This window comes from Salvelinus alpinus, chromosome 22, assembly GCF_045679555.1.
Source record: "Salvelinus alpinus chromosome 22, SLU_Salpinus.1, whole genome shotgun sequence".
Lineage (NCBI taxonomy): Eukaryota > Metazoa > Chordata > Actinopteri > Salmoniformes > Salmonidae > Salvelinus > Salvelinus alpinus.
This window is the reverse complement of record NC_092107.1, coordinates 39,492,167-39,515,311: the sequence shown is the minus strand read 5'-3', so window position 1 is coordinate 39,515,311 and position 23,145 is coordinate 39,492,167. Positions and strand designations below refer to the sequence as shown.

General features: G+C 46.9%; 2 protein-coding genes across 3 annotated transcripts in view; both read right to left on the bottom strand.

Annotated features, from left to right (window-relative positions):
- Positions 1–717: 717 nt before the first annotated feature.
- On the bottom strand, positions 718–14,573 carry LOC139549502 (NACHT and WD repeat domain-containing protein 2-like). Its single transcript, XM_071360068.1, has 9 exons — positions 14,428–14,573; positions 12,961–13,049; positions 8,981–9,088; positions 8,632–8,841; positions 8,374–8,497; positions 5,995–6,155; positions 5,425–5,862; positions 4,592–5,198; positions 718–4,423 (listed from the first exon to the last, which is right to left on the bottom strand). The coding sequence occupies exons 1-9, from the start codon at positions 14,492–14,494 to the stop codon at positions 1,182–1,184; spliced, it is 5,046 nt and encodes a 1,681-aa protein (XP_071216169.1). The 5' UTR covers positions 14,495–14,573; the 3' UTR covers positions 718–1,181.
- A 188-nt stretch (positions 14,574–14,761) lies between these two features.
- Positions 14,762–23,145, bottom strand: part of LOC139549523 (F-BAR and double SH3 domains protein 2-like) — a 125,200-nt gene continuing 116,816 nt past the window's right edge. For both annotated transcript variants that reach the window (XM_071360107.1, XM_071360108.1), the window contains 4 exons: positions 21,074–21,282; positions 19,044–19,218; positions 18,725–18,813; positions 14,762–18,576 (listed from right to left, as the gene is read on the bottom strand). In XM_071360107.1, the coding sequence (XP_071216208.1) occupies positions 18,493–18,576; positions 18,725–18,813; positions 19,044–19,218; positions 21,074–21,282 (557 nt within the window). In that variant the 3' untranslated portion in view covers positions 14,762–18,492. The remainder of the gene's footprint in view (positions 18,577–18,724; positions 18,814–19,043; positions 19,219–21,073; positions 21,283–23,145) is intronic.

Genomic DNA, 23,145 nt, shown 5'->3' with positions numbered 1-23,145 from the left:
TGTCATCTCTGAAGAAGACTCAGGCCTACATCTGTTAGGTCATCTCTGAAGAAGACTCAGGCCTATATCTGTTATGTCATCTCTGAAGAAGACTCAGGCCTACATCTGTTATGTCATCTCTGAAGAAGACTCAGGCCTACATTTGTTATGTCATCTCTGAAGAAGACTCAGGCCTACATCTGTTATGTCATCTCTGAAGAAGACTCAGGCCTACATCTGTTAGGTCATCTCTGAAGAAGACTCAGGCCTACATCTGTTATGTCATCTCTGAAGAAGACTCAGGCCTACATCTGTTATGTCATCTCTGAAGAAGACTCAGGCCTACATCTGTTAGGTCATCTCTGAAGAAGACTCAGGCCTACATCTGTTATGTCATCTCTGAAGAAGACTCAGGCCTACATCTGTTATGTCATCTCTGAAGAAGACTCAGGCCTACATCTGTTAGGTCATCTCTGAAGAAGACTCAGGCCTACATCTGTTATGTCATCTCTGAAGAAGACTCAGGCCTACATCTGTTATGTCATCTCTGAAGAAGACTCAGGCCTACATCTGTTAGGTCATCTCTGAAGAAGACTCAGGCCTACATCTGTTATGTCATCTCTGAAGAAGACTCAGGCCTACATCTGTTATGTCATCTCTGAAGAAGACTCAGGCCTACATCTGTTATGTCATCTCTGAAGAAGACTCAGGCCTACATCTGTTAGGTCATCTCTGAAGAAGACTCAGGCCTACATCTGTTATGTCATCTCTGAAGAAGACTCAGGCCTACATCTGTTATGTCATCTCTGAAGAAGACTCAGGCATACATCTGTTATGTCATCTCTGAAGAAGACTCAGGCCTACATCTGTTATGTCATCTCTGAAGAAGACTTGGGCCTACATCTGTTATGTCATCTCTGCAGAAGACTCAGGCCTACATCTGTTATGTCATCTCTGAAGAAGACTCAGGCCTACATCTGTTAGGTCATCTCTGAAGAAGACTCAGGCCTACATCTGTTATGTCATCTCTGAAGAAGACTCAGGCCTACATCTGTTATGTCATCTCTGAAGAAGACTTGCGCCTACATCTGTTATGTCATCTCTGCAGAAGACTCAGGCCTACATCTGTTATGTCATCTCTGAAGAAGACTCAGGCCTACATCTGTTAGGTCATCTCTGAAGAAGACTCAGGCCTACATCTGTTAGGTCATCTCTGAAGAAGACTTGGGCCATGTGATGCTGGGTGTTGCTAGGGGCAACCATCGCACTGGCTCACTGTCACACTGGCATGGCCTCTCCCGACCAATCCCTTGTATCCTTTCCCTGACAGCCCCTCCCCTCCCTGTGATGTCAGAGATGGAGTACACGCCCACAGACCCATCCTGGAAGCCCACATACACACACAGCTCCTCACTCACAGCCAGAGCTGTGGGGGTCTTACACAGACACAACCCCCCCAGTCTCCCCCCGTCAGCCAGCGATACCACTGCCAGCAATGGCTTAGTGTGCAGGTCACAGGCACAGCCATTATCCTGGGCAGGGGGGTGGCAGATGTAGACAGCGTAGCGTCCAGAATTGTCCAAGCAAACTTTGAGGACTGGACCCTGGGCCTTGACCCTACACAGCCTGGCACGGGGCAGGTCCAGCAGGGTGATGAGGTCATCATCAGTGGACAGCAGAGCGAAGCTCCCATCAGAGGACATGTGGAAGACCTGTGGCTGGCACAGGAACATCTGGGGGAGCAGAACCTGTCGGCACACCGTCTCCTCTGTCACCTTCCATGTGTAAACAGACCCAGAGGCAGCCATCACGATCACAAAGTCTGGGTGTTCCGGCAGGGTCCGGAAGGCCACGACCGTAGAACGTTCATAGCGTTCTGAGCACGAGAAGCGCTTACTGACGGTGCCGGACCACAGGCTGACGGCGAGCAGGTCGCCATGACGACGGCCTAACAGGAAGGTGCTCTCAGGTGAGACCTGGGCATCAGCCAGGTACAGGTGAATGTTACAGACCACGGCCCCACTGGCCAGCTTCCACACCCTGGACAGGCCGTGCTGCGACACACACACCCCGATGTGACCGTTTGACGTGATCAGAACCTCTGTAGCTCTGCTGCCATGGATACGGTGGAGGTTCTGTCCCGTGTCGCTCCGCCACACGTAAACGTCCTCCCCTGAGAGGCTCACAAGATGGCTGCCGTCTGGAGAGAGACACAGCTTCTCCACGGGGCTGTCATGCAGGAAGTGAGTCTCCGGACTTCCTGTCTGTAATCTCCACCTCCACAACATCTCTGAGCCGTCAATCACATAGAACCGCTCTCCCATTGGCTCCAGCACCACCTCCCTCACCCCAGCCCCAGTTCTAGGGACCATAGCCGCAGCACATATTACATCTGAGTCCCACGTAGTGAGGTGGCCATTTTGTGTGACCACGGAGAGGACAGACTCCATCTTGAGCAGTGAGAGGGGTTGGGAAGGACTGCCAGTATTTAAGGACAGGACACACTGACCAGTGGTCATCCTCCACACCAGCACAGAGGGACAGGCCTCTAGCGAAGCCAGGATGAGGTGTCCGTCCTGGGCTAACAACGCCTGAGAGAAGGCCTTCCCATGTGGAGCTCTGAAATGGTCCCACTGCTCCCAGTCACACGTGTCCCAGAGAACAATCTCCTGGGTTTTACACACCAGCAGAATACAACTCTCTTCTGATAGGTCTGTATTGATGAACTCAAAATGGCTGCTGCCACTACAACACTCTTTTATGAGTTTGGGATCTGTTTTGGTCGCTACGCACCATAACAATACATGCCCTCTGCTGTCTACACACGCCATCTCCCTCTCATCCTCACTGAGTATCACAGAGACAACTGATGACTCTGCTGGACTGGAACAGATAGCAGTGAGAGTGCCTCTAGATGTGTCAAATATAGACACTGTGCCTTTCTCCTCGCCACAGTACACAAACTGACCACTAGAGGGAAAAGACACACTCCTCACAGTGTCCTGGCACTGCAAACGGGTGAGGAGGCGGCTGGTGGAAACTTCAGAAACACTCACGTAGCTCAGACCTTTCCACCACACACACATCCTGTCATCACACACGAGGAACCCTTCAACTATGGTACTGGAGTGTTGGTCTGAGTTGGACTCCTGTCTTTCTAGACTCCGTACATCGTGAAAACACGTTGTCCCAGTCACATCCCACAGGAGCTGTGTGTTGCACTGAGTTGAGAGGAGGATGAAAGTCCCACTAGCCCGGACACTTACAAACCTCAGCGCAGGTTCACAGCTCAGTTTCAGTTCCTCTGCCTCTCTACCCCTCCACACCAAAGCAGACCCATCACTGTGTATTACAACCACAGTCCCAGACACTGTCCCAGCTGCATCTGTAACAGGACACTGTCTGGCCTCTGGAAGAAAACACTGTGTGGAGGGTACAGTAGAGGGGGCAGGACTGAGCACCACTCCTAACCCACTTCCCCTCTTCTTGATCCCCTGTGTCACCTCCTCAGCATAGCCCTTCAGCTCAGGACAGAGCCCCAGGAAAGGAAGCAGCCTGACCTTCATCACCATGGACAGCTCCATAGGGGAGTTCCAGAGGAGACAGGCTGAGTCCCTCAGAATGCCCGCCAGAAGAGCTCTCTCCCTGGGGAAGATGAGCTGGGATGCCCCATCCCTTTCCCAATCCTCCAGCAGGGTTACCAGATCCCCTAGGAGCCCCGCCCTCAGCATGGCCTGATGGAACTCCAGTGACATCATCAGACCTCGCCCTAGCTCCTCCAACCTGCCACTCTCCTTCAGGTGATAGGGCAGTTCCAGAAGCTTGCGCAGGTTGACTCGCACATGCTCAGAAGAGGGGGAGGAAGAGGATGAGGAGGGTTTAGAGTTAAACACATAGGGTTGACCAAGAGGTTGCCTGTCAATGTATTTTTTCATTCGGGCAATGTCAGGGACAGGCCCAGGCTGGTTGGGTCCTGTGTTCTGGCTGATGACCAGGGGTTTGGCTCTACCGTAGGCCCAGCGACCATTAAAATAGTCGGCCATCGCTGTGTGCATCTCCTCCCTCATCTCCCAGGAGCTCAGGTACCTCTCACACACCACCAACCCAAAATGTCTACTGACCCAGAATAGAACATGAGACCCTGCAACACTCCTCTTCACCAGAAACCCCTTCAGATCCAACAACAGCCTCTCCACTTCCACCTCAGGTACCCTAAGCTTGGAGGGAGGGGGCTCACTGGCCGAGACGTACCCAGCCAGCACCTCGTCATCACTGGACAGGAGGTCAGAGAGCTCAGCCTCTGTGAGTCCGGTCCTGGAGAGGGTCAGGTAGCTCAGGGTTCGGGACACCAGAACCAGCCCATGTTTCTCCTCTAGGTGAACCATAAACACTGTGATGCTGGAGTGGACACCCACAGGGAGGGTCTCATCAGTCACCTCTGATGCTGAGAGAGAGAGAGTGAGAGAGGACAGAGAGAGAGAGCGAGAGAGGACAGAGAGAGAGAGAGAGAGAGAGAGAGAGAGAGAGAGAGCGAGAGAGAATGGGAGAATGAGAGAAATTAGTTCCAGATATATAGAGATAGATGTGTTTATACTGTGTTTTTGATGTGTACCTGAGGTCCACAGCGAGGCGTGTCTGTGCAGGAGGCGAGCGTAGAGGGTCAGAGGGCAGGAGATCAGTGCCATGTTCATGACCCCCTGCTGTCCTGACGTCACTCTCCTTCCTGACCCCTCCAGGAGGGACGCACACATCCTCACACACCCCCTCCCCTCCACCGGCCCCAGCTCCACACTCACACAGCACCCTGAGACACCAAAAACTGCAGAGGAGGATTGTGGGAAATGGAGTTCAAGGGTGTGGAGGGTATTGGTTCGGGTGGGGGAGATGGAGAGCATGAGTTTGATGTTGGGAGGGAGGGGGGAAGGGAGACACTTGATGGTTTGGGATCCGGAGACGGTCAAAGCTTGGTCTAGGCCGTCAAGGATGAGGACCAGGGGCTGTTTAGGGGAGGGACAGATGGAGAGAAGGGAGGAAAGGTTATGTCTGAGCTGGGGGAGGGTAGGGTTAGGGTCTCTGCTACTGGGCTCAGGGTTACGGTTGTATCTGTGGGCTATCTGGTGGCACAGGCTGGAGAGAAGATGTCTAGGTGAGAGATTGACTGACAGGCTGGTGAACAGGATAATCACCACGGGATCCATGTCGCTCAGCCATGACCTCACCTGCAGAAGAGAGAGAGAAACAGGTTGTTATCAGTACAGTCCCAGTCATTTGGGATGGACCCTGCAGATCTCTTCTAAAGAAAGATATTATTAGATATTATAATGAATGTTGTCTGAATATTCAGTCAGTAATGTAGCTAGTAATGTCTTATAGAGGCAACAGGTAGTTTCTTCTTCAAATCACTTCTATAAGATTCTGTATATCCTGAGCTACTGCTCCATCTACCTGCTGTGCACAATGTGCCAGCAGCACAGTTTTCCCTGTGCACGGCCCTCCTACGACCACTAGTGGGTGTTGTGTGTCCCTCTGCTCCAGGTAAGACCTGACTTCCTCTTCCTCTGGCCGATTGTTGTCATAGAGACGGGAATAGAGAGAACACAGCTCCTCCTGCTCAGCCTGCTCTCTGGTCAACGCATCATCAGAATGAGGTGACGATACTGACTTGCCCATTCCCATGGCGACAGAGCTGTCAATCAGAGCCAGGAGGTCAGAGTAAAGCTGCTGGCAGAGACCCTCCGCATAACTCCTCCTCCTGGCGGGGGTGTAACCATGACGAGGGTCGCATTCCGAAGTTGTGGTGTACACCAGGAGCTGACAGGAAGTCACCAGGCTGGGCAGGAAGTGGTCACAGAGCTGGGACAGGAGGCTGTCATCGGACAGAGCCTGTGGTAGATGGGGGATGGCGTTACTCCTTACCTAATACCACTGATACAAGGTCAGTAATTTGTCATCCCCAGGTATAGGTTGGGGGGAGGGTAATCAGATTCTAGATCAGTTATTAAGTGAAGCATCTACCTTGAGTGGAGGATAGGGGTGTAGGAGCGACTCTTTAGGGGGTTGGTCTGCCCCCTCACTCTGGCCCCGCCCATTGGAGATCTTGTTGACATAGACCAGGCAGCGTTTGATGTCACGTCTAGGACAATTCTCCAGAGCGAATCGCAGGTCTGTGTCGAGAGCTGGAGAGATAGAGAGTTTTCAAAATGTACACCTTATTAAAGAGTATATTACATACTGATCTGTTGGACAACTTAAATGGCTGGAGAGATGTCTGAAGAATGTACAATTACTATAGATAAGCTGAAATCCTACTAGAGTGACGGAGCTATTTAAGATGTCAGAGAGGTGAATATAAGTAGTCTTTCTTTCAGTGGATGATGCTCAACTCCCACCAGCTCCTTTGCTTTACGCCTAAAGAGAGAGATTGGGGGGGGGAGGGTGAGGTCGCCTGTTCTCTCTTGAACATAGCACCTCGATGAAGGGAACATTGAGTCATTTCACACCTTCACACCTTTCTTCAGACGGATGTGCAAATCTAGATTATAGAAGGATACCGGGGTATCTGTTACTATGGGGACAGAGAGATAGCAACAGTGTTTTAGGTTGCTTTTGGGGGCTGAGTGTGAGTTCATGTGGTTCGTTTTCTGTACGTATAGAACTGAACCACGGTCTTCAACTGTCTGGACTAGCTGGACAAGTGGTACACTATGTTGTTTTCATTCAGTCACTTGTCATTGGTCGAGGACTGAAGAGGAAGTCACATGGTCATCTGTACCTAAAGGGGCTATAAAGACACATTACTATAACACACACTGACCACAGACAGAGGTCATGGCTGCGGACAAACAGACTGGACTTCTGGTGGAGCTACTGATCATTGGCACTGCTCTTCTCCTGACTGGTTGGCTACTGTGTGTTATGAGTCAGGGGCTCGGAATGTTATTTCAAATACTGAATTACATATGAGTTGTGTGCTTTATTTTGTTGGTGCCCAAAAGTCATTTTTATTCAACAAGGTGTTGGTGGAGATTCTCTCTCTCTACTCCATAGTGGGAGATGATGTCATTCTGCAATGTGCCAATCAGGTTCATCCATAAACCGGCTCCAATGTTGTTTTAGAGACTTTGGCAGTACGTCTAACCGGCCTCACAATCGCAGACCACGTGTAACCACGTCAGCCCAGGACCTCCACATCCGGCTTCTTCACCTGCGGGAACAGCCACACGGACAGCTGATGAAACTGTGGGTTTGTACACTCGAAGAATTTCTGCAAACAGTCAGAAACCGTCTCAGGGAAGCTCATCTGAGTGCTCGTCGTCATTCAACCGACTGCTGTTCGGCGTCGTAACCGACTTCACTGGGAAAATGCTCACCTTCGATGTTCACGGGCACGCTGGAGAAGGGTGCTTATCACAGATGAATCCCAGTTTCAACTGTACTGGGCAGATGGCAGACAGCGTGTGTGGTGTGGTGTGGTGTGGTGTGGTGTGGTGCGGTGTGGTATGGTGTGGTGATGTCAACGTTTTTAACATTGTAAATAAGAATTTGTTCAGACTTGCCTTGTTAAAAAAGGTAAAAAAAAAAAATTTTAAAGTGCCCCCTGGTGGCAGTGGGGTTATGGTATGGGCAGGCATAAGCTACTGACAACTAACACAATTGCATTTTATCGATGGCAATTTAAATGCACAGAGATACCGTGACTAGATCCTGAGGGCCATTGTCGTGCCATTCATCCGCTGCCATCACCTCATGTTTCAGCATGATAATGTACGACCCCGTGTCACAAGGATCTGTACACAATTCCTGGAATCTGAAAATGTCCCAGTTCTTCCATGACCTGCATACTCACCAGATATGTCACCCATTGTGCATGTTTGGGATGCTCTGGATCGACGTGTACGACAGCGTGTTCCAGTTCTCGCCAATATCCAGCAACACACAGCCATTGAAGAGGAGTGGAACAACATTCCACAGGCCACAATCAACGATCAACAGCCTGATCAACTCTATGCGAAGGAGATGTGTCACGCTGCATAAGGTAAATGGTGGTCACACCAGATACTAACTGGTTTTCTGATCCACACTCCTACTTATTTTTATTAAGGTATCTGTGACCAACAGAATCATATCTCTATTCCCAGTCAGGTGAAATCCATAGATTATGGCCTAATGAATTTATTTCAATTAACTGATTTCCTTATATGAACTGTAAATCTTTGAAATTATTGCATGTTGCGTTTAAATTTTTGTTCAGTGTAGTTAAAGAATAAATACAATCTAGAAAACAGTAGTTTGCTATTTAACCCTGCCTTTGAAACATTCTCTTATGCTTTTCATAGTGTGCAGGTCGTTATTTATCACTAGCCCAAGATCATCTCGCTGACACATCTCACTCACCTGACCTGTAGTATCCTAGGTTTGTTAGGAGACCCCCCTGAACACACTGACTCACAGCAGCCTGCAAGACCTTCCTCATCTCCTCCTCCTCTTCAACACCCATTTCTCCTGTCTTTTCATCTGTCTGAGAAAAAGATCCTCATGACCTGTGCTGCACTGTGTGTGTGTTTGTGTGTGTGTGTGTGTGTGTGTGTGTGTGTGTGTGTGTGTGTGTGTGTGTGTGTGTGTGTGTGTGTCTACCTGGTGATTTCTCCTCACCTGTTTGTCGGGGTGCAGCTGTGTGTGAATGTGTGTCTGTCGTTGCAGACAGAAGGACGGGGGTATTGTATTCTCGTCTCTCAGGTATGCCTTCTCTAGAGCGCGGGTACTGATGCCCGCTCGCTGGCACACCCGGAGCAGCATGTGGAACTCTGCCACCTCCACCTGGGCAGGTAAACACACAGCACCATACTGTGCCCCCACCAGAGCCTGCAGCGCCACCCACAGGACACACAGAGAAGTACAGGAGTTACTACATGTGTGTAGGGTTGATTAGGGAAAAGGGGTTATACTAAATGTACTAAGTAGGGTGTAGGGGTTGATTTGGGACGTGGATGTGGTGCCTTACCACTAGGTAGGGTCCGTCAGAGCTTTCTCTACATGCCTGTAGTAGCTGTTGTCTAGTCTGTTGGTCTGGCCCGGTTCTGGGATCACTTGCCTCATAAGGGTCTATCACCTATATACACATGACAGAAAATCCTATTGAATCAGACCTTTACTAGCTTCCCTAGTTCACAGCAAAAGCTGGGCTTAGTATTGTGGGTCAATTTAACTACAATATTCTGGAGAGAGATGATTTATTATCAAACATATAGTATGACATGTATTATCGTTCACACAGCTGTAAAAATACATTTACAAAACATCAAGTCTATCTGAATATGGGTTTTGTTCAACAAGCTCATAACTCCTGCTGCTCAACAGAGATAATAACTCCTGCTGCTCAAAAGAGATAATAACTCCTGCTGCTCAACAGAGATAATAACTAATGCTGCTTAAAAGAGATAATAACTCCTGCTGCTCAACAGAGATAATAACTCCTGCTGCTCAACAGAGATAATAACTCCTGCTGCTCAACAGAGATAATAACTCCTGCTGCTCAAAAGAGATAATAACTCCTGCTGCTCAACAGAGATAATAACACCTGCTGCTCAACAGAGATAATAACTCCTGCTGCTCAACAGAGATAATAACTCCTGCTGCTCAACAGAGATAATAACGCCTGCTGCTCAGAGATAATAAATCCTGCTGCTCAACAGAGCTAATAACTCCTGCTGCCCAATAAAGATAATAACTCCTGCTGCTCAACAGAAATAATAACTCCTGCTGCTCAATAGAGATAATAACTCCTGCTGCTCAACAGAGATAATAACTCCTGCTGCTCAACAGAGATAATAACTCCTGCTGCTCAATAGAGATAATATCTCCTGCTGCTCAATAGAGATAATAACTCCTGCTGCTCAATAGAGATAATAACTCCTGCTGCTCAATAGAGATAATAACTCATGCTGCTCAATAGAGATAATAACTCCTGCTGCTCAACAGAGATAATAACTCCTGCTGCTCAACAGAGATAATAACTCCTGCTGCTCAACAGAGATAATAACTCCTGCTGCTCAACAGAGATAAGAACTCCTGCTGCTCAACAGAGATAATAACTCCTGCTGCTCAACAGAGATAATAACTCCTGCTGCTCAACAGAGATAATAACTGATGCTGCTCAACAGAGATAATAACTCCTGCTGCTCAACAGAGATGATAACTCCTGCTGCTCAACAGAGATCATAACTCCTGCTGCTCAATAGAGATAATAACTCCTGCTGCTCAACAGAGATAATAACTCCTGCTGCTCAACAGAGATAATAACTCCTGCTGCTCAATAGAGATAATAACTCCTGCTGCTCAATAGAGATAATAACTCCTGCTGCTCAACAGAGATAATAACTCCTGCTGCTCAACAGAGATAATAACTCCTGCTGCTCAACAGAGATAATAACTCCTGCTGCTCAACAGAGATAATAACTAATTCTGCTCAACAGAGATAATAACTCCTGCTGCTCAACAGAGATAATAACTCCTGCTGCTCAACAGAGATAATAACTAATTCTGCTCAACAGAGATAATAACTCCTGCTGCTCAACAGAGATAATAACTAATGCTGCTCAACAGAGATAATAACTCCTGCTGCTCAACAGAGATGATAACTCCTGCTGCTCAACAGAGATAATAACTCCTGCTGCTCAATAGAGATAATAACTCCTGCTGCTCAACAGAGATAATAACTCCTGCTGCTCAACAGAGATAATAACTCCTGCTGCTCAATAGAGATAATAACTCCTGCTGCTCAACAGAGATAATAACTTCACAAACACATAATATTGCCTGAAGGTAAACTCACACTCAACACACACACAGTCACTCAGCACCTGTTCATACTCAACAATAACACACCCCTCCCCTGCTCTCTCTTCATGGCACCGAGAACATCCTCTATCCACTACCAATCAACAGTAGAATGTGTCGAGTTGAGCTGCTTCTAAAGACCGGCTTCTGTAGAGGCTTTGATCTTACGCTCCGTGTCTCTCCACCATGAGGGGTACTGAATAGTTCACCAACTGCCATGATACAGGACCAGCTAAATAGGACCTGCCTACAGTATGATACAGGACCAGCTAAATAGGACCTGCCTACAGTATGATACAGGACCAGCTAAATAGGACCTTCCTACAGTATGATACAGGACCAGCTAAATAGGACCTGCCTACAGTATGATACAGGACCAGCTAAATAGGACCTGCCTACAGTATGATACAGGACCAACTAAATAGGACCTTCCTACAGTATGATACAGGACCAGCTAAATAGGACCTGCCTACAGTATGATACAGGACCAGCTAAATAAGACCATCCTACAGTATGATACAGGACCAGCTAAATAAGACCTGCCTACAGTATGATACAGGACCAGCTAAATAAGACCTGCCTACAGTATGATACAGGACCAGCTAAATAGGACCTGCCTACAGTATGATACAGGACCAGCTAAATAGGACCTGCCTACAGTATGATACAGGACCAGCTAAATAAGACATTCCTACAGTATGATACAGGACCAGCTAAATAAGACCTGCCTACAGTATGATACAGGACCAGCTAAATAAGACATTCCTACAGTATGATACAGGACCAGCTAAATAAGACCTGCCTACAGTATGATACAGGACTAGCTAAATAAGACATTCCTACAGTATGATACAGGACCAGCTAAATAAGACATGCCTACAGTATGATACAGGACCAGCTAAATAGGATCTACCTACAGTGTGATACAGGACCAGCTACATAAGACCTTCCTACAGTATGATACAGGACCAGCTAAATAGGATCTACCTACAGTGTGATACAGGACCAGCTAAATAGGACCTGCCTACAGTATGATACAGGACCAGCTAAATAGGACCTGCCTACAGTATGATACAGGACCAGCTAAATAGGACCTTCCTACAGTATGATACAGGACCAGCTAAATAGGACCTGCCTACAGTATGATACAGGACCAGCTAAATAAGACCATCCTACAGTATGATACAGGACCAGCTAAATAAGACCTGCCTACAGTATGATACAGGACCAGCTAAATAAGACCTGCCTACAGTATGATACAGGACCAGCTAAATAGGACCTGCCTACAGTATGATACAGGACCAGCTAAATAGGACCTGCCTACAGTATGATACAGGACCAGCTAAATAAGACATTCCTACAGTATGATACAGGACCAGCTAAATAGGACCTGCCTACAGTATGATACAGGACCAGCTAAATAAGACATTCCTACAGTATGATACAGGACCAGCTAAATAAGACCTGCCTACAGTATGATACAGGACTAGCTAAATAAGACATTCCTACAGTATGATACAGGACCAGCTAAATAAGACATGCCTACAGTATGATACAGGACCAGCTAAATAGGACCTGCCTGCAGTGTGATACAGGACCAGCTACATAAGACCTTCCTACAGTATGATACAGGACCAGCTAAATAAGACCTCCCTACAGTATGATACAGGACCAGCTAAATAATACATTCCTACAGTATGATACAGGACCAGCTAAATAAGACCTGCCTACAGTATGATACAGGACCAGCTAAATAAGACCTGCCTACAGTATGATACAGGACCAGCTAAATAATACATTCCTACAGTATGATACAGGATCAGCTAAATAAGACATGCCTACAGTATGATACAGGATCAGCTAAATAATACATTCCTACGGTATGATACAGGACCAGCTAAATATGACCTGCCTACAGTATGATACAGGACCAGCTAAATAAGACCTGCCTACAGTATGATACAGGACCAGCTAAATAGGACCTGCCTACAGTATGATACAGGACCAGCTAAATAGGACCTGCCTACAGTATGATACAGGACCAGCTAAATAGGACCTGCCTACAGTATGATACAGGACCAGCTAAATGAGACATTCCTACAGTATGATATCCATTTCAACATCAAAACAGAGGTGACCTCTCACCTTGAAGTCCAGTCCGTGTGTGTGTCTGCAGTGCTCCCTCAGCCTGGGAAACACACGTTCTCTCAGAGCCCTGCGTTCCACAACAGAGTCTAGACAACACACACACAGTGGTTATACGTCCATTCCTTCTCCAGTCAGTGTCATACAGCACACACACACACACACACACACACACACACACACACACACACACACACAGGTTATACTTCCATTCCTTCTCCAGTCAGTGTCATACAGCACACACACACACACACACACACACACACACACACACACACACACACACACACACACACACACACACACACACACACACACACAGAGGTTATACTTCCATTCCTTCTCCAGTCAGTGTCATACAGCACACACACACACACACACACACACACACACACACACACACACACACACACACACACACACACACACACACACACACACACACACACAGAGGTTATACTTCCATTCCTTCTCCAGTCAGTGTCATACAGCACACACACACACACACACACACACACACACACACACACACACACACACACACACACACACACACACACACACACACACACACAGAGGTTATACTTCCATTCCTTCTCCAGTCAGTGTCATACAGCACACACACACACACACACACACACACACACACACACACACACACACACACACACAGAGGTTATACTTCCATTCCTTCTCCAGTCAGTGTCATACAGCACACACACACACACACACACACACACACACACACACACACACACACACACACACACAGGTTATACTTCCATTCCTTCTCCAGTCAGTGTCATACAGCACACACACACACACACACACACACACACACACACACACACACACACACACACACAGAGGTTATACTTCCATTCCTTCTCCAGTCAGTGTCATACAGCACACACACACACACACACACACACACACACACACACACACACACACACACACACACACACACACACACACACACACACACACACACACACAGAGGTTATACTTCCATTCCTTCTCCAGTCAGTGTCATACAGCACACACACACACACACACACACACACACACACACACACACACACACACACACACACACACACACACACACACACACAGAGGTTATACTTCCATTCCTTCTCCAGTCAGTGTCATACAGCACACACACACACACACACACACACACACACACACACACACACACACACACACACACACACACACACACACACACACACACACACACACACACACACACACACACACAGGTTATACTTCCATTCCTTCTCCAGTCAGTGTCATACAGCACACACACACACACACACACACACACACACACACACACACACACACACACACACACACACACACACACACACACACACACACACACACAGAGGTTATACTTCCATTCCTTCTCCAGTCAGTGTCATACAGCACACACACACACAGTCAGACCTGCTGTACCTTCTGGATTAGAACACAGGTAAACCTTGATACAGGACTTGCATGATGCTGTTCGGGAGTCGTCCATGAGTCTGTCAGCATCCACACGGGACAACGAAATAATACATGTAAACTATTTAGTAGGACCAAAGTAACAAACTAGCACAGGCTAGTGAGTCCTGTCTAAACGATTCTCCCTTCCTCCCCCCCCTGTCCAGTCTCTCCTCCCCCTCGCAGATCCCGTCAGGAAACTGCCTGCTGATGCTGGATAATGAACACTCCCTCTCTCAGATTCACACACTAGACAGATTTTGTCTTATAAGTCTACTGTGAATAACAAAAACGTCAATAAAAGTATTTTTCCAATCCGTTTTATTATTTAACATTTGTACACAATAAATACAAACTTTTTTTTTTTTTTTACAGCCAATAATATGCAGAAATAATTTTGCACCTGTTCTCAATGTTGTCACCATGGCAACAGTCAGAAGAGAGAAGGCCTGTTGTTCAACTACACTGATTTAGCAGCTCGGAAACATCTCCAAATCAAATAGATATATAAAAGAAAAATGCTAAAATAAACTAAAAGTACAGGGACACAGGACTGTTGTATAGAGGAAGATTACAGAGTTATATTTGACCAGAGAGATTAACCATAACAACAGACATATTGTAATAAAAAGTGTTGGCTTGATCTGTGGGTGAGAACAGCTTTCTGACAAGATGGAGGACGTTGATGTTAACCATAAACTTCAAAACAACTTTGATAAACGTTCTAAAGATGTAAGAGAGATCAAGGAGAGGGAGTGGTTTAGAGCAGACCAAACTAGCCAAGCAAAGATAGGATCGTATCCTTCCTCCTCTCGCAGTATAATCACTCTCAAAGCTCATACACCACCTAAAACTAACAAATACACATTCTCTCTACAATCATTCAATATTCCTTAGAAATGTTTCATAACTCAAATCAAATATATGTATATATTTTTTTTTTACAACACCATTCTAAAGTAGCACCTCACCCTCCAAGACCAAATGGTTCCCTGGCTTCTGTAGAACACGATGCTGGGTCAAAGGTTAGGGGTCAGAGGATAGAGGTCAGATGTTAGGAGTCAGAGGATAGGGGTCAGAGGTTAGGGGTCAGAGGTTAGGGGTCAGAGGTTAGGGGTCAGATGTTAGGAGTCAGAGGATAGGAGTCAGAAGTTAGGGGTCAGAGGTTAGGGGTCAGATGTTAGGAATCAGAGGATAGGGGTCAGAGGTTAGGAATCAGAGGATAGGGGTCAGAGGTTAGGAATCAGAGGATAGGGGTCAGAGGTTAGGAATCAGAGAATAGGGGTCAGAGGTTAGGAATCAGAGGATAGGGGTCAGAGGTTAGGAGTCAGAGGATTGGGGTCAGATGTTAGGAGTCAGAGGATTGGGGTCAGATGTTAGGAGTCAGAGGATAGGGGTCAGAGGTTAGGAATCAGAGGATTGGGGTCAGAGGTTAGGGGTCAGAGGTTAGGAGTCAGAGGATAGGGGTCAGATGTTAGGAGTCAGAGGATAGGGGTCAGATGTTAGGAATCAGAGGATAGGGGTCAGAGGTTAGGGGTCAGAGGTTAGGGGTCAGAGGTTAGGGGTCAGAGGTTAGGGGTCAGAGGTTAGGAAGGTGCAGCCAGAATGAGACAGCAACACTGAAAAACAACAGAAATACAAACAAGAGAATAAAACCAATCAAAGGGAATAAATATGACGGCTCCCCGGTTGGGTTAGGGAAGGCTTGAAGGGGCTGCTAATGGATATTGACCTACGGTAAGGTACATCCTCACAGGGTGTTGAACCTTCTATACGATAGGGCATATCACCGTAAAATAAACGATCATTGTGGCAGGTTTGAAATGTGCAAGCCAATCGCTGTGTGAAATGTTAGGACCTAATTGATCATCCTGAAGTGCTTTCCAAATCTACACAACATCATATGTCAAAGTTCAAGGGTCAAACTGAAAGGTTACAAGTGAGACCAGACCCTTTCCCACATCTACCTCTTCCTCCTCAGTAGCTTTAGGGGCTCAGTAGGGAGGTGGTTAATATACCATTAATTGCTTAGTGGGTAGGACGCGGAATCAAAATCACACCAACAAAAAATGGTGATTGAAACAACGTAAACTTCCTGGTTTCAATAATAAAAGCATGGCTACAGTCTTAAAATAGGAATGCACAAAAAGGTGGCAGAAAGCAGCTCCTATGGTCATGTTGTCCTCTGGACATGTTGTCCTCTGGACATGTTGTCCTCTGTGGTGCAGTTCCTCTGGACATGTTGTCCTCTGGACATGTTGTCCTCTGTGGTGCAGTTCCTCTGGACATGTTGTCCTCTGGACATGTTGTCCTCTGTGGTGCAGTTCCTCTGGACATGTTGTCCTCTGGACATGTTGTCCTCTGTGGTGCAGTTCCTCTGGACATGTTGTCCTCTGGACATGTTGTCCTCTGTGGTGCAGCTCCTCTGGACATGTTGTCCTATGGTCATGTTGTCCTATGGTCATGTTGTCCTCTGGACATGTTGTCCTCTGTGGTGCAGTTCCTCTGGACATGTTGTCCTCTGGACATGTTGTCCTCTGGACATGTTGTCCTCTGTGGTGCAGTTCCTCTGGACATGTTGTCCTCTGTGGTGATGTTGTTTTCTGCCCCCTTCTCTTCTTCCCTTCTTTTCGGGTGGACCTCTGGGTTCGTTCATTCAGTCGTTTAAATACAGTCTCTCTCCACTCAACATCCCACTGACTCAGACTCCAGCACAGAGAGAGAGAGAGAGAGAGACGCCCGGTCCAACACATAACCAGAACAGGGGTTGATTCTGACAGGCCGTCAGAGAAAACAGTAATCATAAAGCACTAAATGCAGGTATCAGTATCTATGTCTGAAGGATAAACAGAAGCCTGACAGGGGTTACAACCACAGCTGTAAAACACCAAACCTCTGACCCCATCTCTTAGAGCACTTCCTATTGTCTCCTCTGCACTTCCTATTGTCTCCTCTGCACTTCCTATTGTCTCCTCTGCACTTCCTATTGTCTCCTCTGCACTTCCTGTTGAGGACTAAATACCAATGATACAAACACAGGCTGTTCATCAGAGGTTGAAGCTGAGGAGACTTATCTGTGTGTGTGTGGATGGTTACCACTGATCCATACAAACTGCAGATAGACAGAACAGTCTGTCTGAGAAGGAGAGAGAGAGATGGAGGGAGGTGTTAGAGAACGTTCAGGAAGGATCCAGCCCTACCTTTCTCTCTCTCCGTCTCTCCCTCCATCTCACCATACCCTTTAACTGTATGTACAATGCTATTTCAGGTTGACATACGGATCAACTTCTACTACATATAAAATAGATACTTCAATCAGCGGGTTAGGCTAATATGAAACACTCCTAGGACAACAGTAATGTACTGTACTAATCCACATTAAACACGTATGATACGACTATATATGGCAAGAACAGGGGAAACCCAGCTCACATAGCAGATAAAACTCCCTTTCATAGCAACTCTCCTCCTCAACATGTCTCCTTTTCATTCTCCTCTTCCTCCCGCTCTTCCTCCTTTCATTCAAAATGGCTGCCAGATGGGAGCAAAGTTAAGGCAACAGACAGTCTGACACAGAGGGAGAGGAGGGGTGGGCAGGGAGGGGCTGCTACTCCGTGTTGCTAGGAGACAGAATCATCTTCCTTCCCTTGTTTCTTCCCAGTGTTGGGAGGTAGGGGGGAGAGAAGGGGGAGTTCTTCCCAGTGTTGGGAGGTAGGGGGGAGAGAAGGGGGAGTCCTTCCCAGTGTTGGGAGGTAGGGGGGAGAGAAGGGGGAGTTCTTCCCAGTTTTGGGAGGTAGGGGGAGAGAAGGGGGAGTTCTTCCCAGTGTTGGGAGGTAGGGGGGAGAGAAGGGGGAGTTCTTCCCAGTGTTGGGAGGTAGGGGGGAGAGAAGGGGGAGTTCTTCCCAGTGTTGGGAAAGCAAGGGGGGAGAGAAGGGGGAGTTCTATGGTTCAAAGGTTAGAGGTAAAGCCCAGTTCAAAGTTCAGTCACTCTGGTCTGCAGGGCAGCGCTGTGCTGTCCGTCCGTCTGTATGTCTGTCACACCAGTGTGATCTCCACCTCCTCAGTCTTCTCTGCTTTTTTGCGAGGTTTCTGCTTGGGGGGCGGGGGGGCTGCACGGACCTATGGAGCGGGAGAGAGAGAGAGGGGGGGGGGGGCATTAAACACATATCTGATCTACATGTAGTAATGACTTTAAATCCACACTGCTTCTCCCAATACTGGCCTTGATCTACACCTGCTGAAAGGTTGAGCATTTGGGGTGGCTTACAGGTCGTAGTTTGCTAGGGCCTCCGTCGGGAGTGAACCGGGGGGGCTGGGGGAACTCCGGAGACATTGGACTCAGAGCTGAACTATGATCTGATGAGAGAGACAGAGAGAAGGGGACAGAGACAGAGAGAAAGAGAGAGTGCGAGAGAGAAGAGAGAATGTGAGAGAGAGAGAGAGAGAGAGATAGAAAGAGAGAGAGTGTAACAGATAAAGACAGACAGAGATGTACTCTTTTTACAGTCTTACCGACTGTATGTAATTGTCATGTTACTCTTTCTTACATGTGTAAAATCAAAACCCAGCATTGGTCGCTCTCTTACTGTGAGTGGGTCCCTTGTGCGTTGTGAGAGGCGGCTTGTGTTCCCCGTTGACAGAGGGTGAGCGAGGGAGGGGCGGAGGGGTGGGGGTGTCTGGGGTGGCATAGGGGCTGCACAGGGGCTGGTCATACAGAGGGAGGGGTGGCAGGGAGGAGGGCAGCCTCGAAGATGGAGAGATCTGGAAGGGGGAGGAAAGACACAAAGATGGAGAGAGGGAGACAGAAAGAGAGGGAAAGTTAGGGGTTAGAGGACAATGTCAATCATCTTTCACAGATTCTGCATACCCGAGACTTATTCATAACCATTGAAAACACAGTCTCCATATGATTGTTCTCCAGGCCGACAGGCAGGAAGTGAGCCAGGCGACGTACCTTTAGCACTCAGTCCAAACCAAGATAACAGAGCTGTTATTCTCAGAGGACTGGAGTAGTTCTAATCACACTGTTATCTACAGTAAACAACTTCTGCTAGACTCCAGGAAGGATATGACCACTCCTAAACCAATCACACAACTAGACATAACAGCCAAACAGACACATTAATGGACGCCATGTTTCATCATGGACCCAAATACACTTCATGACCAAAAGTATGTGGACACCTGCTCAACGAACATCTCATTCCAAAATCATGGGCATTAATATGAAGTTGGTCCCCCCTTTGCTGCAATAACAGCCTCCACTCTTCTGGGAAGGTATTCCACTAGATGCGGGGACTTGCTTCCTTTCAGCCACAAGAGCATTAGTGAGGTTGGGCACTGATGTTGGGCGATTAGGCCTGTCTCACAGTCGGCGTTACAATTCATCCCAAAGGTGTTCGATGGGGTTGAGGTCAGGGCTCTGTGCAGGCCCATAAGTTCTTTCACACCGATCTCAACAAGCCATTTCCTTATGGACCTCGCTTTGTGCACAGGGGTTTTTGTCATGCTGTAGCTACAAAGTTGGAAGCACAGAATCAACTAGAATGTCATTGTATGCTGTAGCATTAAGATTCCCCTTCACTGGAACTAAGGAGCCTAGCCCGAACCATGAAAAACAGCCCCAGACCATTATTCCGCCTCCACCAAACTTTACAGTTGGCACAATGCATTGGGGCAGTTAGCGTTCTTATGGCATCCGCCAAACCCAGATTTGTCCGTCGCATTGCCAGATGGTGATTCATCAATCCAGAGAACGCGTTTCCACTGCTTCAGAGTCCAATGGCGACGAGCTTTAAAACCACTCCAATGCTTGTCATTGCACATGAAGACCTGAGGCTTGTGTGCGGCTGTTCGGCCATGGAAACCCATTTCGTGAACCTCCCAACGAACAATTCTTGTGCTGACGTTGCTTCCAGAGTTTGGAACTCGATAGTGAGTGTTGCAACTGAGGACAGACGATTTTTACGCGCTTCAGCACTCGGTAGTCCCGTTCTGTGAGCTTGTGTGGCCTACCACTTTGTGGATGAGCCGTTGTTACGCCTAGATATTTACACTTCACAATAACAGCACTTAAAGTTGACCGGGGCAGCTCTAGGAGGGCAGAAATTTGACGATTTGACTTGTTGGAAAGGTGGCATCCTATGACGCTGTCAAGTTGAAAGTCACTGAGCTCTTCAGTAAGGTCATTCTACTGCCAATGTTTGTCTATGGAGGTTGCATGGCTTTGTGCTCGATTTTATACACCCGTCAGCAACGGGTCTGGCTGAAATAGCCGAATCCACTAATTTGAAGGGGTGTCCACATACTTATGTAAATATAGTGTATGTACAAAACCCTTGAATGAGTAGGTGTGCCCAAACTTTTGACTGGTACTGTAGCTGTATGTATGTATGTATGTATGTATGTATGTATGTATGTATGTATGTATGTATGTGTGTATGTGTGTGTGTGTGTGTGTGTGTGTGTGTGTGTGTGTGTGTGTGTGTGTGTGTGCGTTTCTGCTCTCAAGTGGGTGCGTGTGTTTACCAGTGTGTGTGTGTGTGTGTGTGTGTGTGTGTGTGTGTGTGTGTGTGTGTGTGTGTGTTTCTGCTCTCAAGTGGGTGCGTGTGTTTACCAGTGTGTGTGCTCCGTTCTCTCCGCTCTCCGTCAGGTCCTCCACCAGTACAGAAGGGAAGACTCCCACTCGCCCGTTAAACTCTCCCTCCCAGAAGCCATCGTCAGTTTGAGTGTCTCTGTTGAGCAGACGGATGACAGCCCCCTCTGGAAAGGACAGCTCCTCATCCGCCTGGCCCGCGTAATCATACAGCGCCCTCACAAAACTCACTGGGGAGAGGGACAGCGGGGGAGGTAAGGGGGAGGGAGAGGAGAGAGAGAGGAGGGGGGGTGAAAAGACGATTATCACTTAATTCTGGAACAATCAATGAGGCTTGAACCTATTGAAGTGAGTTAACACACACTGGGTTCAGACGTTTACTATTGAAGTGAGTTAACACACACTGGGTTCAGACGTTTACTATTGAAGTGAGTTAACACACACTGGGTTCAGACGTTTACTATTGAAGTGAGTTAACACACACTGGGTTCAGACGTTTACTATTGAAGTGAGTTAACACACACTGGGTTCAGACGTTTACTATTGAAGTGAGTTAACACACACTGGGTTCAGACGTTTACTATTGAAGTGAGTTAACACACACTGGGTTCAGACGTTTACTATTGAAGTGAGTTAACACACACTGGGTTCAGACGTTTACTATTGAAGTGAGTTAACACACACTGGGTTCAGACGTTTACTATTGAAGTGAGTTAACACACACTGGGTTCAGACGTTTACTATTGAAGTGATTTAACACACACTGGGTTCAGACGTTTACTATTGAAGTGAGTTAACACACACTGGGTTCAGACGTTTACTATTGAAGTGATTTAACACACACTGGGTTCAGACGTTTACTATTGAAGTGATTTAACACACACTGGGTTCAGACGTTTACTATTGAAGTGAGTTAACACACACTGGGTTCAGACGTTTACTATTGAAGTGAGTTAACACACACTGGGTTCAGACGTTTACTATTGAAGTGAGTTAACACACACTGGGTTCAGACGTTTACTATTGAAGTGAGTTAACACACACTGGGTTCAGACGTTTACTATTGAAGTGAGTTAACACACACTGGGTTCAGACGTTTACTATTGAAGTGAGTTAACACACACTGGGTTCAGACGTTTACTATTGAAGTGAGTTAACACACACTGGGTTCAGACGTTTACTATTGAAGTGAGTTAACACACACTGGGTTCAGACGTTTACTATTGAAGTGAGTTAACACACACTGGGTTCAGACGTTTACTATTGAAGTGATTTAACACACACTGGGTTCAGACGTTTACTATTGAAGTGAGTTAACACACACTTGGTTCAGACGTTTACTTTTTTTTTTTTAATTTATTTTATTTAACCTTTATTTAACCAGGTAGGCAAATTGAGAACACGTTCTCATTTACAATTGCGACCTGGCCAAGATAAAGCAAAGCAGTTCGACACATACAACAACACATAGTTACACATGGAGTAAAACAAACATATAGTCAATAATACAGTGAAAAAAAATAAGTCTATATACAATGTGAGCAAGTGAGGTGAGATAAGGGAGGTGAAGGCAAACAAATATATGTATAAATAAATAAAATAAATAAATAAAAATATAAAAGGCCATGGAGGTGAAGTGAATACAACACAGCAAGTAAAATAAAATTAAAAAAAAACCCTGGAATGGTTGGTTTGCAGCGGAAGAAAGTGCAAAGTAGAGACAGAAAATAATGGGGTGCAAAGGAGCAAAATAAATTAATAAAATAAATACAGTAGGTAAAGAGGTAGTTGTTTGGGCTAAATTGTAGATGGGTTATGTACAGGTGCAGTAATCTATGAGCTGCTCTGACAGCTGGTGCTTAAAGCTAGTGAGGGAGATAGGTGTTTCCAATTTCAGAGATTTTTGTAGTTCGTTCCAGTCATTGGCAGCAGAGAACTGGAAGGAGAGGCGTCCAAAGGAAGAATTGGTTTTGGGGGTGACTAGAGAGATATACCTGCTGGAGCGCGTGCTACAGATAGGTGCTGCTATGGTGACCAGCGAGCAGAGATAAGGGGGGACTTTACCTAGCAGGGTCTTGTAGATGACCTGGAAC

Excerpts from the sequence above, each read along its gene's own strand:
- LOC139549502 (XM_071360068.1), bottom strand. The coding sequence starts at position 14,494 with ATGGACGACTCCCGAACAGCATCATGCAAGTCCTGTATCAAGGTTTAC. Across the intron at positions 8,498-8,631 it reads AGCTGCACCCCGACAAACAG|ACAGATGAAAAGACAGGAGA; the intron begins GTGAGGAGAAAT and ends TCTTTTTCTCAG. Across the intron at positions 5,199-5,424 it reads TGGCACATTGTGCACAGCAG|GTGAGGTCATGGCTGAGCGA; the intron begins GTAGATGGAGCA and ends TCTCTTCTGCAG.